The sequence below is a fragment of the Protopterus annectens genome, chromosome 14.part0, assembly GCF_019279795.1.
Source record: "Protopterus annectens isolate FY-2018-M chromosome 14.part0, PAN1.0, whole genome shotgun sequence".
Classification (NCBI taxonomy): Eukaryota; Metazoa; Chordata; order Ceratodontiformes; family Protopteridae; genus Protopterus; species Protopterus annectens.
The window spans coordinates 50,132,705-50,147,075 of NC_056748.1; the positions used below are offsets into that span (position 1 = coordinate 50,132,705).

The 14,371-nt window shown below is 41.6% G+C and overlaps 1 protein-coding gene across 1 annotated transcript in view; it reads left to right on the forward strand.

Annotated features, from left to right (window-relative positions):
- Positions 1-14,371, forward strand: part of DLG5 (discs large MAGUK scaffold protein 5) — a 3,463,687-nt gene that overhangs the window by 635,157 nt on the left and 2,814,159 nt on the right. Inside the window, exon 6 of the mRNA XM_044055764.1 lies at positions 10,282-10,465. Coding sequence (XP_043911699.1) covers positions 10,282-10,465 — 184 coding nt within the window. The remainder of the gene's footprint in view (positions 1-10,281; positions 10,466-14,371) is intronic.

The following is a 14,371-nucleotide window of genomic DNA, read 5'->3' on the forward strand; positions in this document are numbered from 1 at the left end:
CCACGGCCTCTACCGACACCACGCCAAAGTCGACTCTGGGCGATTCGGTTTTCCGCGAGACGGCTACGCAGCCCCTGACTACCAACGACACTTCTTTGGTGGTGTCTTCTGTACCCGAGGTCGCAGGCTCTTCGGCCCACACCCTGACTACAGATACCGAAGCCACTCTTGGCGGTGAAACTCAGAGTTTAGACAGGTCTGCCTCCTCTCAAGGTGTCTTCAGGCCTTCCTCCTCTTTTTCCATCAAGGCTTTCACTAAGTCTAAGACAGCCATGCATTCTAAAAAACAAACCCCACAGGGCCCTTCTCAAGGCCCCATGCCTAAAAAGCAGATGCTCAAAATGGCTGAGGACTTAATTACTCTTATCAGGGGTTCTCAACCCCCACCAGAGAAAAGGCCCAGAGTGGAGGAAGAATCCCCCTCCTCGGACCAGGTCTCCATTATTTCAGAACATTCTGATGACCAGGAACATTCATACTCCCCTTTTGAAGATTCTGATGCAGAGGAGTCCATTCCTTCTGTCTCCCCCCCCCTGAGGATTACTCTTTTGGGGAAACCTTGCATACCTTGAGGGAACACTTCCATTGGGAAGGCCAAGAGTACTCAGACTCCAAGAAAAGGCTTAGGGATTTTCTCTTGCTCCCTCAGCACAGGCCTCTGGCTATACCTCCTGTCTTAGATATCCTTGATGATGTGTATTCAGAGTCCTGCCTCAACCCAGATTCTTTACCTCCAGCTCCAGTCAAGCCTGACAGGTATTACCGGGTTCCTGACTCACACCAATTCCTATACAAAAGCCATGCGGCTGACCCAGAGACTATCTCACAGGGCCCCAAGGGAATTAAGGCCTCCACTGCTAAAAATCCATTACCTTCAGAGAGGGATTCCAGAGCTTTAGAAAGGTGGGGGGAAAAGGTATACACCTCAGCCACCTTATCCATGAGGGCTTTAAACTGCCAGTTACATATGTTAAAGTACCAACAGTTTCTGTTATCACAGTTGAGAAACGAATTGTCACAACCTGAACAACCAGATTTGAAGGAGTTGCAGGATTTGATACATAGTGCAGAGCAAGTAGGTAAACATACCTTGCAATGTGGTTTTGATGCTTTAGAAGCCTCATGTAGAGCTGCTGTTACAGGATCAGTCATATGTAGACATGCTTGGCTCAAAGAGCAAACCTTACCAGATCATGTCAAAGCTAAATTACTGGATGCACCTCTGCAAAAGGATGTATTGTTTGATGTTAAAGCTGAGGAGGTATTAAAGAAAATGGAGGAAAAGGCAAAATCAATGCAAACAGTGAAAGATTTCCTACAGGTACAACCTCCACGTTTCAGTAGAAATTGGCCTTCAAAAAATTGGTCCTTTCCAGCCACGGACAGACCCCAAAGAGGTAGATACAGGCACCCGAGGGGTAGAGGGCAATCTCAAGGATCGTTTAGAGGCAGACAATGGCAAGCACCTACCCAAAGAGGTAGTGAGGATAGTTCACAGCCATTCAGAAAGCAGAACCAATGACTTCCCCCTTTGCATGCCAAGCAAGGCTCAAATGGCAGCACCTTTAGGTGGAAAACTGGCACTGTTTTCAAAAAATTGGCATATTGTCACAAAAGACAAATGGATCCTGGACATTATAAATGGAGGCTACAGATTCCATTTTCACGCCCTTCCAAAATGAGAGGCATGCCAAACCTGCCACACAATCAAAGGGCAGAGGCACAAAAACAAATTTCAGATCTCATGGACATGAAAGCTATTCAAGAGGTACCTGCACAAGAACAGGGTCAAGGTTTTTATTCCAGACTAATCCTGGTACCAAGGAAGGGCAAAGACTGGAGACCTATTTTGGACCTATCCATCCTAAACACTTTTTTACTCGTGCCAAAATTCAAGATGCTCACATTGCAGCAGCTTCTTCCCATGCTGGGCAAGGAGTCTTGGCTGGTAACATTGGACCTCAAGGAGGCATACCTGCATGTCCCAATCAGACAAGATTGCAGAAGATACCTCAGATTTCTTGCAGGTTCAACACATTATCAATTCTCTGCATTGCCCTTTGGCTTATCTACTGCGCCCAGAGTGTTCACGAAATGCCTGGCATCAGTAATTGCCTACTGCAGACTGCAAGGGATACAAATATACCCATATCTGGACAACTGCCTGATCCAAGCGGACAGCAAGCACATACTTCTGAAACATCTGGCTTTTGTAACAAGGTTGTTGAATTCCCTGGGATACACAGTCAACAAAAAGAAATCAAGGCTACTACCCTCTCAAACAATAATTTTCCTGGGTGCCAACTTGGATACAAACACCCAGATGGCCTACCTCACGCCAGAGAAACAAGGGCAACTAACACAATACTTCAGAAAAATGGCAACTTTCACCAGGCTGACTGCAAGGAAAATCCTGCAGGCTCTGGGATTCATGGCATCTTGCATCCTACTAATCCCATGTGCAAAGCTGCATATGAGGAAACTTCAATGGTACCTGAAAAACCTATGGTCTCAGCACAGCCACAGCTTGGAAACATTAATACCACTAATTCCATGTCTTCAAAAGGAATTTCTGTGGTGGGCTCAAGCATGCCAAAGAAACACAGGTCTCCCATTCTGCAAGCCTCAAGCAAGTCAAATCATCACAACAGACGCCCCGGATTACGCCTGGGGGGGGGGGGGGGCGCACATGACAAATCGGTGCATTCAGGGCAGATGGTCCCAAAAGGAAAAGCACCTACACATCAATCAAAAGGAAATGCTAGCAGTAACAAATGCTATTATAACTTTCAAAGACCTGCTGCATCCAGGCCAGCTATTGATAAGGACAGACAACACCACAGTAATGTGGTACATAAACAAACAGGGAGGAACCCATTCATACCCCCTATGCAGGCTAGCCATGTCTCTTTGGAACATGGCTCTAGAATTGCAAATCAAGCTTCAAGCACAGTTCCTGCCAGGCAAGGAAAACACGCTGGCAGACAACCTAAGAAGAAATATGACAGATCCACATGAATGGAAGTTGCATCCTCAAATTTTTTCAAAGATAATTCAAGCATGGGGAAGGCCAGACATAGATCTCTTTGCCTCCCACAGAAATCACCAATTGGCAAAATTCTGCTCAAGGACCTTTCATCCACAGGCCTGGAAAGTGGACGCACTCTCTTTCAGTTGGACAACATTGACAGTTTATGCCTTTCCACCTCTTCCTCTGCTGCCCAAAGTTCTATTAAAAACCAGAGCAGACAGACCAAAGATGATTCTCATCGCTCCAGACTGGCCAAGGCAACACTGGTACCCACTCCTGAGGAGCCTGACGCATTCCCCACCATGGATCCTGCCTCTAATGCCTCTTCTACTGACTCAGCACAACTTCAAAACTCTTCACAGTCAGCTGAAAACACTCAATGTAGCCGCATGGAAGATTTCTTAAAATCACAACAGACCCTACTCTCCAAGGAGGTGCAGGATGTCATTTTGGAGGCCAGAAGACCTTCTACTAGAAAAGCCTACTCCGCCAAATGGAAACGGTTTTGTGCTTGGAATGAGAAAAAGGGCCAGAACCCTGGAATACTGAATTTACCTCAAATATTACAGTACCTAGTTGAGATGCTAAGCAGTGGACTTTCATTCTCTTCCATCAAAATCCATGCCTCAGCCATTTCTGCAGAATACAACACTGATCCTCCTTTATTCTCTCACCCCCTCTTAAGACAGTTCCTCAGAGGGGCTAAGAATATAAAACCCCCAAGGAAACAACCATTGCCTGCTTGGGATCTCAATTTCATTCAAGAGAAACTGACTTTGCCTCCTTTCGAGCCAGCTGCCTCAACAGAACTACAATATTTGTCCTGGAAAACAGCCTTCCTGCTGGCTATCACCTCAGCTCACAGGGTTTCTGAACTACAAGCCCTCATGGCTGTGCAACCTTTCATCATTTTCCATCAGGACAGAGTTTCCTTACGAACCAACCCTTCCTTTATGCCAAAGGTAGTATCCAGGGTAGCCTTGAATCAGGCTATCCACTTACCTACCTTTTACCCCAATCCTTAAAACAAAGGGGAGAGGCTACTACATTCTTTGGACATTCACAGGCAACTACGTTATTATTTGGACAGAACAAAGCCTTTCAGAAAATCAGAGCAACTCTTTGTGTCCTATGCTACAGGGGCTCAAGGGAAGCCTATTTCCAAACAGACAATCTCAAAATGGATAGCCCACTGCATACGCTTTTGTTACTCTCTTCATGGTAAAACTGTACCTGCAGGCATCAGGTCTCACTCCACTAGGGCCACAGCTACCTCTGCAGCTTTCCTCAGGGGGGTTCCTACCAAAGATATTTTGGAAGCTGCCACTTGGGAGTTCTGTGCATACTTTCTCCAAGCACTATCACCTGCCTTTATACTCCAAATCTAGAGCAGGTTTTGCCACTGCAGTTTTGCAGGGCATCCTGGCTCCTCCTAGTTCCACCTAGGGCCTACCACCCTTATTTTAGCATTGGTATTCTGCCCATCTGTTATGACTGCAGCTGTATGCACAATGAACATAGTACAGTTTTGTACCTACCATAAATGTAGATGTTCGAGTGCTAATACAGCTGCAGTCCAAGTTTCCCTCCCTCCTTCCCCTCTGGAACAGGCCTAATGGCTAACACCTCATCATACAACCTGATTGGGGTATTCTTTTATGGTGTATTTGCTGACAACTACTGTTTTTTGATTTTACTGCTTGGCATTATTGCATAAATTTATGTATTGCCTTTCTACTGGGGGCACCTGACATCTGGGGCAAGAAAAACTGAAGAAAATGGCGTTGGCTGGTTCTTTTATACCCCTGTCGCACTGACGTCAGGGAAGAAGCGACGACAACCAACACCGGACCTAGACTTTGGAATTCGGCCGACCGAGGACCCGCCTGACGGCAGGACAACCCATCTGTTATGACTGCAGCTGTATTAGGACTCGAACATGTACATTTTTGGTAGGTACAAAACTGTACTTTGTGGCACGAGGTTTCCTGTATAAATAGCACTGGCACCCACTATTCAGGAAGGGGTATGTAGGTCTAGGATAAGCTGAGACCCAGGTTTGTCCAACTCGAACCTAGAACTTAGGTTTGACTCCATTTCTTCCTCTGCAAACTCCTTTGGAGGTCGACAGCAGGCAGTCAGCCTCTTGTCTAGTCAGGCCTGGAAAGGTAATCCAGATGCTGATCCTTAGGTATCCATAGTTGGAGTACAGATTTCTACTAATGCTACCCTTGTAGTAAAACTTTATGTAGCTTGAGAACTGTCCACCTTTTCAGCTACCTGGTGACAGGACATTAACATAACAAGGCAAGTATATTATGTTGGGAAGATTGGGTAAAAATAGATCCTTACCCTTTGGTTTACCAGATGAGTCCTAGATGAATTTTTTAAGCTTTTCATATTTCCATGCTAGGACCAGAGCACTCCTTGTATTTAAAAAGGTGCTGAGACAGGCAATGTGAAAATCCTAAATATGGACAACATTGTCATGCATTCTCTTTGGTTCTTGTCAGTGTCTGAGTATTGTTGCTTCCTCAGTTCTACACAGGATAAAGATTTTTTTAGTGGCTCATACACACGTGTAGGTGATTTTTCTGTAGACTTAATTCAGAGAGAGAGAAAAAAAGTCTGCTGGACACCAATGAAGCAATGTTTATATCTTCTTTCTCTGAACTGATTGATAAGTGCAATTAAGCCATTAATTACAGACAAATTTTGTTTTACAAACAGTAACTGAATATTATAGTGCATAACTGCCACGGAAACCACAGTTCCATTCCAAATTTCTCAGCCTATCACATCAGACTGTTTGTAATGAATCAGGTGCTCTTAGGTTCATAGGTAGGTACTAGGCTATCGGCCCAAGGGCCTACACAAGCCTAGCCAACAAGGTTCCCTGGATTATGCCACCCAAGAAAGTTATTTTCCTGTGCCACTGTCGAGCAGAGACACAGAAGTGATACCTGGGGTGTATTTCCTATTTCCCATCCACTCATCAATATTTTTCTTGAAGAGTGCTAATGAAGAGCTTTGCTCAACATGTTCCAGAGTATGGGAAGTCTCTGGGACAGGAAGCTATCCCTCCAGCATGTCCTGTTTATTGTGGTGACAAGGTTTAGGTCCCTAGAGTGTGTAGCCCGGAGGGATTGGGATTTCTTTAGGTGTAGCATGTCCAACAGCTCTGGGTTTGACATAGCTTTATATGTTAGGCAGAGATCACCTCGGAATAGGCGATATGCTACAGTGTAAAGCTGGAGTTTTTTGAGGCGGTCAGTGTAGGGCATTTGTTTGAGTCCAGTAATCCTCTTTGTGAGGTACTTCTGTGGCCTTTCCAGCTGCTGCAGATGTCTTGTGAGGTACATTCCAAAAGGGGCGTTGTACTCTATAATGGGTCTAATGAGTGTCGAGTAGAGGGGAACAATGACCTCTTTTTTCTTGGATGAGAACCCTTTTATGATGAGGTGTGCCACGTGGAAGGACTTCCTGACTACTGTGGTGATGTGACTATCAAAGGAGAGACTACTGTCCACCTGGGTCACAAGGTCTCTGAAAGTCCATACTTTGTGTGCCTCTCACTTTAAGATGACATGTTGTTCCAGGCTGTTTGTGCTACTCAAAATGGGATGGCCTTGTACACCAAGTACGAAATTCGCCATTTCATTGAAATTCAGGTAAAGTAAGTTTGAAAGCTGTTTTTACTGTCTGTAGTAAGAAGGTTCTAGATGGCAACATTGGAAATGGAGAGTGCTTTCTATAATACTCAGCATGGCCATCTCACAGATGGTGCCTCAACTTTCAGGTATCTCATGATTTCTATTTTGTAACTCAGCCATTTAAGCTTTGCACAGCTAGGAAACTGAACGTAACTATCTTCCCATTCTTGTTCCAATAGTAGGCTAATCCCAGTAACTATAGCTGAACACATCAGTCTGACAGTCTTTTTGATGCAGTTCATAGGGACCACAGTAATTTTCACAAGTTAGCTATGGTATGTACAGCTTCATTGACCTATCTGGGTACTGTCAGGATTCTGCTCAGGTGAAAGTTCTTTAGTCTGAAGTGCAACCGTTTGAAATTCAGAATATCTTGACTGTGTATCTTACCGGAGATTCAGAATATCATGACATGTTTGTTTCTACAGTAAGGCTTTTGATTGTGTTATCTTAGTGCAAATTGAGAATGTCATGACTTGTTTATTTCTACAATAAGGCTTTGGGCTGTATATCTTACCACAGATTCAGAATATCATGACATGTTTATTTCTGGGTCTGTATCAGTTTATTGAACACCTTAAATATCGAATACCTTTTAGTCGAACTGTATCCGTTGAGCTCTTAATACAGCAAACGATTCTTTAAGCAAAATTTTTGCCAGTGAAAACAAACAGTGGGCCATTATCAGAAATTTGCCCTTTTCCCCATTGTAGTGTGAATTGGAGTTGGTATATTTAGTTGGGGGTATGTGTGTGTGTGTGTGTGGGAGGGTTAGCTGCCCCCCCAGACCCCCCCAACTGGGTGGGTTTTACAATTTGTGATTTTTGTTATGGTTGCTTGGTTGGCCAAGCATTTTTTTTTACCCTGAGAAAACTTTTGCTTAAATGATCATTCGCTGTAGTAAGAGTTCGACTGTTAGGGTTCTCTAAAAGGTATTCGATATTTAGGGTGTTCAGTAAAGTGATATAGACCATTTATTTATAGAGTAAAGTCTTGGGCTGTATATCTTAATGCAGATTCAGAATATCCTGACATGTTTGTTTCTGCAACAAGCCATTACAGTAAGGCTTTGGGCTGTATATCTTATGACAGATTCAGAATGTCATGGTGTGTTTGTTTCTGCAACAGGCCATTACAGTAAGGCATTGGGCTGTATATCTTACGACAGATTCACAATGTCATGGTGTGTTTGTTTCTGCAATAGGCCATTACGGTAAGGCTTTTGGCTGTATTTCTTACCACAGTTTCAGAATATCATGACTTGCTTATTTATACAGTGAGGCTCTGCTCTTTATATCTTACTGCAGAATCAGAATATCATGACACGTTTGTTTCTTCAGTAAGGCTTTGGGCTGTGTATCTTACTCGAGTCTTCTTGTCCCTTTTGCAAGACACAAAAAAAGACAGCAGTGAATTCCCAGCAATGCATGAAGCCAGTCATCAAGTTTCCTAAAGAAAATTATGTATTTTTCTTCTCATTTATAAAGAATTCAAAGAAGCTTTGTTGTTTTTAATAAAGAAGGCTTTACCTTGGTGGGTGGAGCCAGTCACCCTATAAAAGGGATGTCCTTCTTTACTGTGACATAGTTCAGTAGGTGACAATAAATACTTTGGACTTTTCTTGGGAGAGCACTCTTTAGGCATCCCTGTGCAAGGCAAATGGTCCCTGCAAAACAGGTCTCTGCAAATTTACCTGAAAGAAATCAAAGACATATACAGAGCCTTAACAGTTTCGGACAGTTTCCTTCTGCATCACAGGTACATCAGCAAGCAGGAAGCCACCAGATCTGAGACACCTTCAGTCTTGTATTGGGTCATTCAGCACAATTTGCAACTGTTTACTATATGCCTCCCAGACCTGCAGAATCACATACCAGACTTTCCTAAGCACACAAATAAATCTGGCTGTTGAATGAAAACCAGATCCATGGACTTCGCAGGATATTGTATAAATTTGAGGCATACAAGAAGTAATTCTGTGTGACACACATCTCCTCAATCAATACTAAACTTTTGTATCTTTGTTCCTTGTTTCTTTGCACTTTGCAGAGAAATTTAATGCATCTTATTTCCATGGACACAAACCTTATTTTGTGCATTCCTTCCTTTTCATGTGATGTAGAAAGTGTGTTGCAACATGAAGCAAGGAGGAGTCAGTCTCGTTTTCTTGGCTTCTGCTTGGCCACGGCAACCTTAGTTGTCACACTTGGTTAAGTGTCTGCTCTTCTTCCATAGCCCTTACCTCTGCAGAGGTCCTCATTGAGTCAGGGGGATGGTGCATCTCATCCCATTTCAGAACTCCAAATCTGTCAATTGTGAGGGTAGAATTTTGATTTTTAACAGGGATTCCTTTTGTAACCAGATGTTAAACTTTTTACAGGTCAGGAGACCTGTCTGATGGCGTTCGTATTGCGATTCAGGTACTGAGGTTTGATTAACAGCCCTTGCACTGGAGAAGCCATTCAGAGAGTGTAAAAAGTGTATTGGTCTGCCATGAATGGCCATTGAACTGTCATAGATCCATGGTAGTTGGATTATCTCGGACATTTCTATTTCAAACAACAAATTTATCCATGGAAGTACTTCTAAAGTTTCTGCTTGTATGCCAGATTTTGTAGAGAGTATGCGCCATCTGAGGCTTCCAAGAAGATGCATCTTTCCTACATGGTAGTTGACGCTCTTCTTGGAAGAAATAACTTTGCCTTCCTTTGAGCCTGGTCATGCATTAAATAATTACTGAAACACATTCTGGTTGCTGAAACCTCTGGTAAAAAGAGCTATGAATACATGAAACCCGTATGGGCTAACCTATAAAAAGGTGTTTCTAAAAACTGACTTTCATGTATGCTCATTGGTGTCTCGGCTCTGTCTGTCAACCAGTCCATTCAGTTTCTGCTTTTCTTTCCAGGCTACCAATGTGAGTGGGTTATTTTCTACGTATGATGAATGTGTACAAGCAGCTAAGACTGTTGCACCACAAAATCTCATGCTTTAAAAATAAAAAAAAGAAACATTTGCACGCTTGCAGTAGTTTTTCCACTCTTTTCTTAAATTTTGGTTTTTAACCACATGTAATGTTTTTTAAGTAAGTTTTTCCATGCTGCTTGACTGAGTTTGTTGAAAGCTTTTTCAAATGTTGTTAAGGAGAATTGTGGTCTTGTGTAATTTAATATTGTCATAACCCCTTAAAGATGAGGGGGCTTCTTGCACCATAAGTTTATTAGGCAGTGTCGGATAGTGCATTGAATCCTACTGTTTTTTTGTTAACTCTGTTATCCAAACAAGCAGGCTGATGAATTACACTTTGTTGTCCCAGATGTGGGTTTGGATGCGGTCCAATGTGATCAGAACTGCTTACGAGATAGGTACACATTGGATTTTGTGTTTGTTTTTGTAATGCAGTAATTTTGAGATTGTGGTAGGTTTATGTCCAGTGGTCATTTTTTGCAGACGTCATACAGTACTTAGTTTATATTTTGCTGTGATTATTATACAATGTACTTAATTCCCTGAATTATTTATTTTGTGATGTTGCAGTACATTACACACCCGCCTCTTGAGTGACCAAGCACAACTGAAGGAGAATGTGGACAACTTGAAAAGAGAGAACACCCAGCTGGTGCGGGAGCACAACCATCTCAAGCAGTCGTGTGAGGAACTTAAACGGCTTCATGATGATGATGTGAAAGAGATCACTGACCTTCGCAGTCTGCAGCAACAGGTAATGTTGGCACCACTGAACAAGGACAGTCACTGGGTCTGTTGGCTAGTGTGTGTAAACAAGTATGGTCTTAGTCCATCTGATGTAATTGGCTATGCCAAACTAGACGGATCAATATTTTTATAAATAATATCGTTCAGCATCATCACTTTCTAACCTTGTCCTTGCAAGGCTTGCAGTGGTAGCAAACTAAGTGGGGCAGACCAGACTTCTCTAGCTCTACATCATCCTATGGGGTTCCTTAACATTTCCAGACAAGCTGAGAGGTGTAATCCCTGCAGCATGTTACCTGGATTTTCCCTGGGATCTTCTCTTATTGTGCTCTGCGTGGAACATCTTGCATGGAATGCATCGAGATGACTTCCTCAGGAAGGTGCCCATATCACCTCAAATGGCTTCTGTCAGCATGGAGGAATAGTGATTGCACTGCATGGTGCACATGAATTGTGGAGATCTTCACTGTTTCACAGAGGGTAAGCCTGGCATCACTACAGAGGGACCTCATTTACGCCACCTGTGTCTGCAGTTTAATTTTTTCACTCACCTCTGAAAGCTCAGGACCGTAGTTGTGGATGGGGGCATTGAATGATCAGTAAATTTGGACACTTCATCCTGTGACACGTCTCTTGCTTTGCCACCAAGTAGCAGTACAGCAGCTGCAGTACTGCCAGTGTTGCACCCCTCCACTGATGGTCTCTTGAGCCTCTCATCACTCAGGACCCCAAGTTACTTAAACTAACCAAGCAGAAACTTGGGCAGTGTGGAGGGTGAGAGCTCACTCCTTGAAATATGGTATGCACCTAGTTCACTAATAAAAATTGAACTTTAAAATACGTATTACAAAATAATAAAATAGTAGGTAGTTAACAGTTGTGTTAAAAAAAATGAAATATCCTTTATTGAAATGCACAAACATTTGTGTGTTTCAGTAAAGGGATATTCCATTTTTTAACTCAATTGTGGACTATTTACTATTTTATTATTTTGTAGTACGTATTTCAAAGTTTGAATTTTATTAGTAAACTAGATACATAACATATTTCATGGAGTGAACTTCACACCATCCACACTGCTAAGTTTCTGCCTGGTTTGTTTTTTGACACAGTATAGGTTGCATACTGGGTTTTCTGAGACTTCAAGGGATACCACAATTTTTTCTTTTGGCAAGTTACTTAAACTCCTTCACCTGAGATTGCTGCTTCTCTTCACCTGGAGAGATTGTTTAATAAGTACTGTAAGCTGTTTGTTCTGCATGTTTAAAAAAATACCTTTATTGAATTATCACTTGTGACATAAGCAGACTTAAATTTATGTAACAGTAAAGAAGCCATATTAACAAGTTCACATTTGCAAATATTATACATGCTATATATTCTTCTATACAATATAATCGATTCAGCAGTACATAAATTGTTCAGTTCCTGCCTTTTCTTAAACCTCATTCCTTCTCAAAAACTTTTTTCTGTGTATTGTTCCCACGTTTTCTATTTTTTTCTATGCAGTTTGCTCCTAACCTTTTCTGTAGATCCCATTTCCAGTTCTTTTATTTGTGTTATAACACTCTACTGTTTTTTTTGTATTTTAATTTTAAACGTGTCATTGTAAATGCTGAAGAACTTGATGGGCAGTTTTGAGTCCATGCACCTGGTAATGAATTATTTGGAAGAAGGAGTGTAATTTGGCACTTAAAGTACAAGGTGATTGATCATTTTACAAGTCATGTGTTACTGATAAAAGAACAGTAACCACATGATTTCCTGCCTACACACTGATAAGCATGTCACTTGTAGACATTGATCTGTTTTCACATGTGATGTACGTGTATTCCTTGGGTGACCATAGCTGATCTTGTTATACTGGGCTTAGGACCAAAGAAGAACGTTTTATTTTTAATTACGTTTATTTGTAAGCAGGTTAGAAAGGAAAGAAAGAAGAAGGGAAATCCTGGAACATGCTAGAGAAAGGGGCCCTGTCATGTAAGGTAGCAATACAGGCTCCGATCTGGCTAGAATAACTCCAAAAACGTTTAATGTGAAGCGCTTTTCGTCTTCCACCTTTGGAAGACTTCTTCAGACAAAAGAAAAAAAACTTCATACACAGTTTTAAAGTGAAAAAGGCGCCAAAGCAAAGCACAGTAATTGAATTCAGCCACCATTCAATTAACTAATTAAATACTAAGTTAAATAAAGGTTGGGAGGGTGGCCGAATGGTTAAGGTGTTTGCCTTACAAACACAAGGTATAGGGTTTGAATCTCACAGGGGATAATTGGCTAGGCTTAAAATGGCTCGCAAGGGCATTTAGCCTAGTACTAACCTATGAACCTATGATCCTATAAAAGTGTTCTGCATCAAAAACCTTGTTGTTGTGTTAAAAAAGCTCATGTCATCAAAATAAAATCATTCATTTAAAACTTCTGTTTAAAACTTCCATTTTAGAAAAAACAAGATGCAAAACTGTACTCTAACATAAAGTACAAAAATACTGAATGAAAAGCGTAAATGTAGGAAAACGTAGTTTTAAGTATAATTTTAAATGTATGCTTGGAGTGTAAGGAAAATAGTAATAATGGTGTAAACGAGGTCACATCTTTGACTTGTATTTTGAAGTTTTCCTACATTTATGCTTTTCATTCAGTATTTCTGTACTTTGTTAGAGTACAGTTTTGCATCTTGTTTTTTCTAAAATGGAAGTTTTAAACAGAAGTTTTAAATGAATGATTTTATTTTGATGACATGAGCCTTTTTAAAACAAGAAAAATGTTTTTGATGCAGAACACTTTTAATTATTTAACTTAGTATTTAATTATTTAATTGAATGGTGGCTGAATTCAATTACTGTGCTTTGCTTTGGCGCCTTTTTCACTTTAAAACTGTGTTGTTGTTGTGTCTTTCGGCTTTTCCCGGTTAGGGGGTCGCCGCAGCAGAAATCCGGTCCGCTAATGATTGGTAGTTGATTTTTACGTGCCGAGTTGCCAGCCCTGATGCACAACCTTCAACGAAGGTACGCCCATTCATGCATGTCTCCACGCAGAAGACGCTCTAGCTGAGAATCGAACCGGACAGTGTCTTCCTGTGAGGCGACAACGCTACCGCAGCACCACTTTAAAACTGTGTATGAAGTTTTTTTATTTTGTCTTATGAAGTCTTCCAAAGGTGGAAGATGAAAAGCGCTTCACATTAAACGTTTTTGGAGTTATTCTAGCCAAATCGGAGCCTGTGTTGTTTTTTCATTTTGGAGAGTTTGTTGTTCCAGTTATTTTTAAGCGTATGTAAGGTAGCAATACCAAAACAAATTCAGATTAATTGCAGTATACAAAAAAAAAACGTAGAAGCATAGCATGATAGAAATACATGCAATTCAAAACATCTGTCACTGATATCAGCAATCTAGTCAACATTGTAACACTCCCCTTAAATTTTGTATAACATCCCTGTTGTCCCTATAACCCAAGTTTACACAATAACCGGGTAGACTTAGGACCTTGCTATCTAGAATGTTCTTATGCAACTTCAGTCAGAGCAAATTTAAATAATGGCTGTCACCACTGAGTCTGTATTGTAGGGGAAGCAGGTCTGCAAACCCTAATGCTGGATTCTTATACCCTGCAGCCTTCAAGAGTGGAGCATGAGGCAATAGGACTCCATTCAGTTAATGTAACCTTTCCATGTCTGTCTTTTTCTGTAATAACACCAAACTAGGACAAGTTGAAGAATGTGCCCTGTCTCTCTTTTTTTATCTTAATGTTAACAATTGTGGCTGGGACCATTTTGGATATTTTTTCTGGGACTGTAAAAATGGTTTGTGTGAGGTATGCTGGGTGAAGGTATGTAACGGAAAACAGGAAGTTGAATATCCAGATTATGTGAGCCCAGCTGTGTGGGACAGAAGTGCCAAGTCCTGACTGT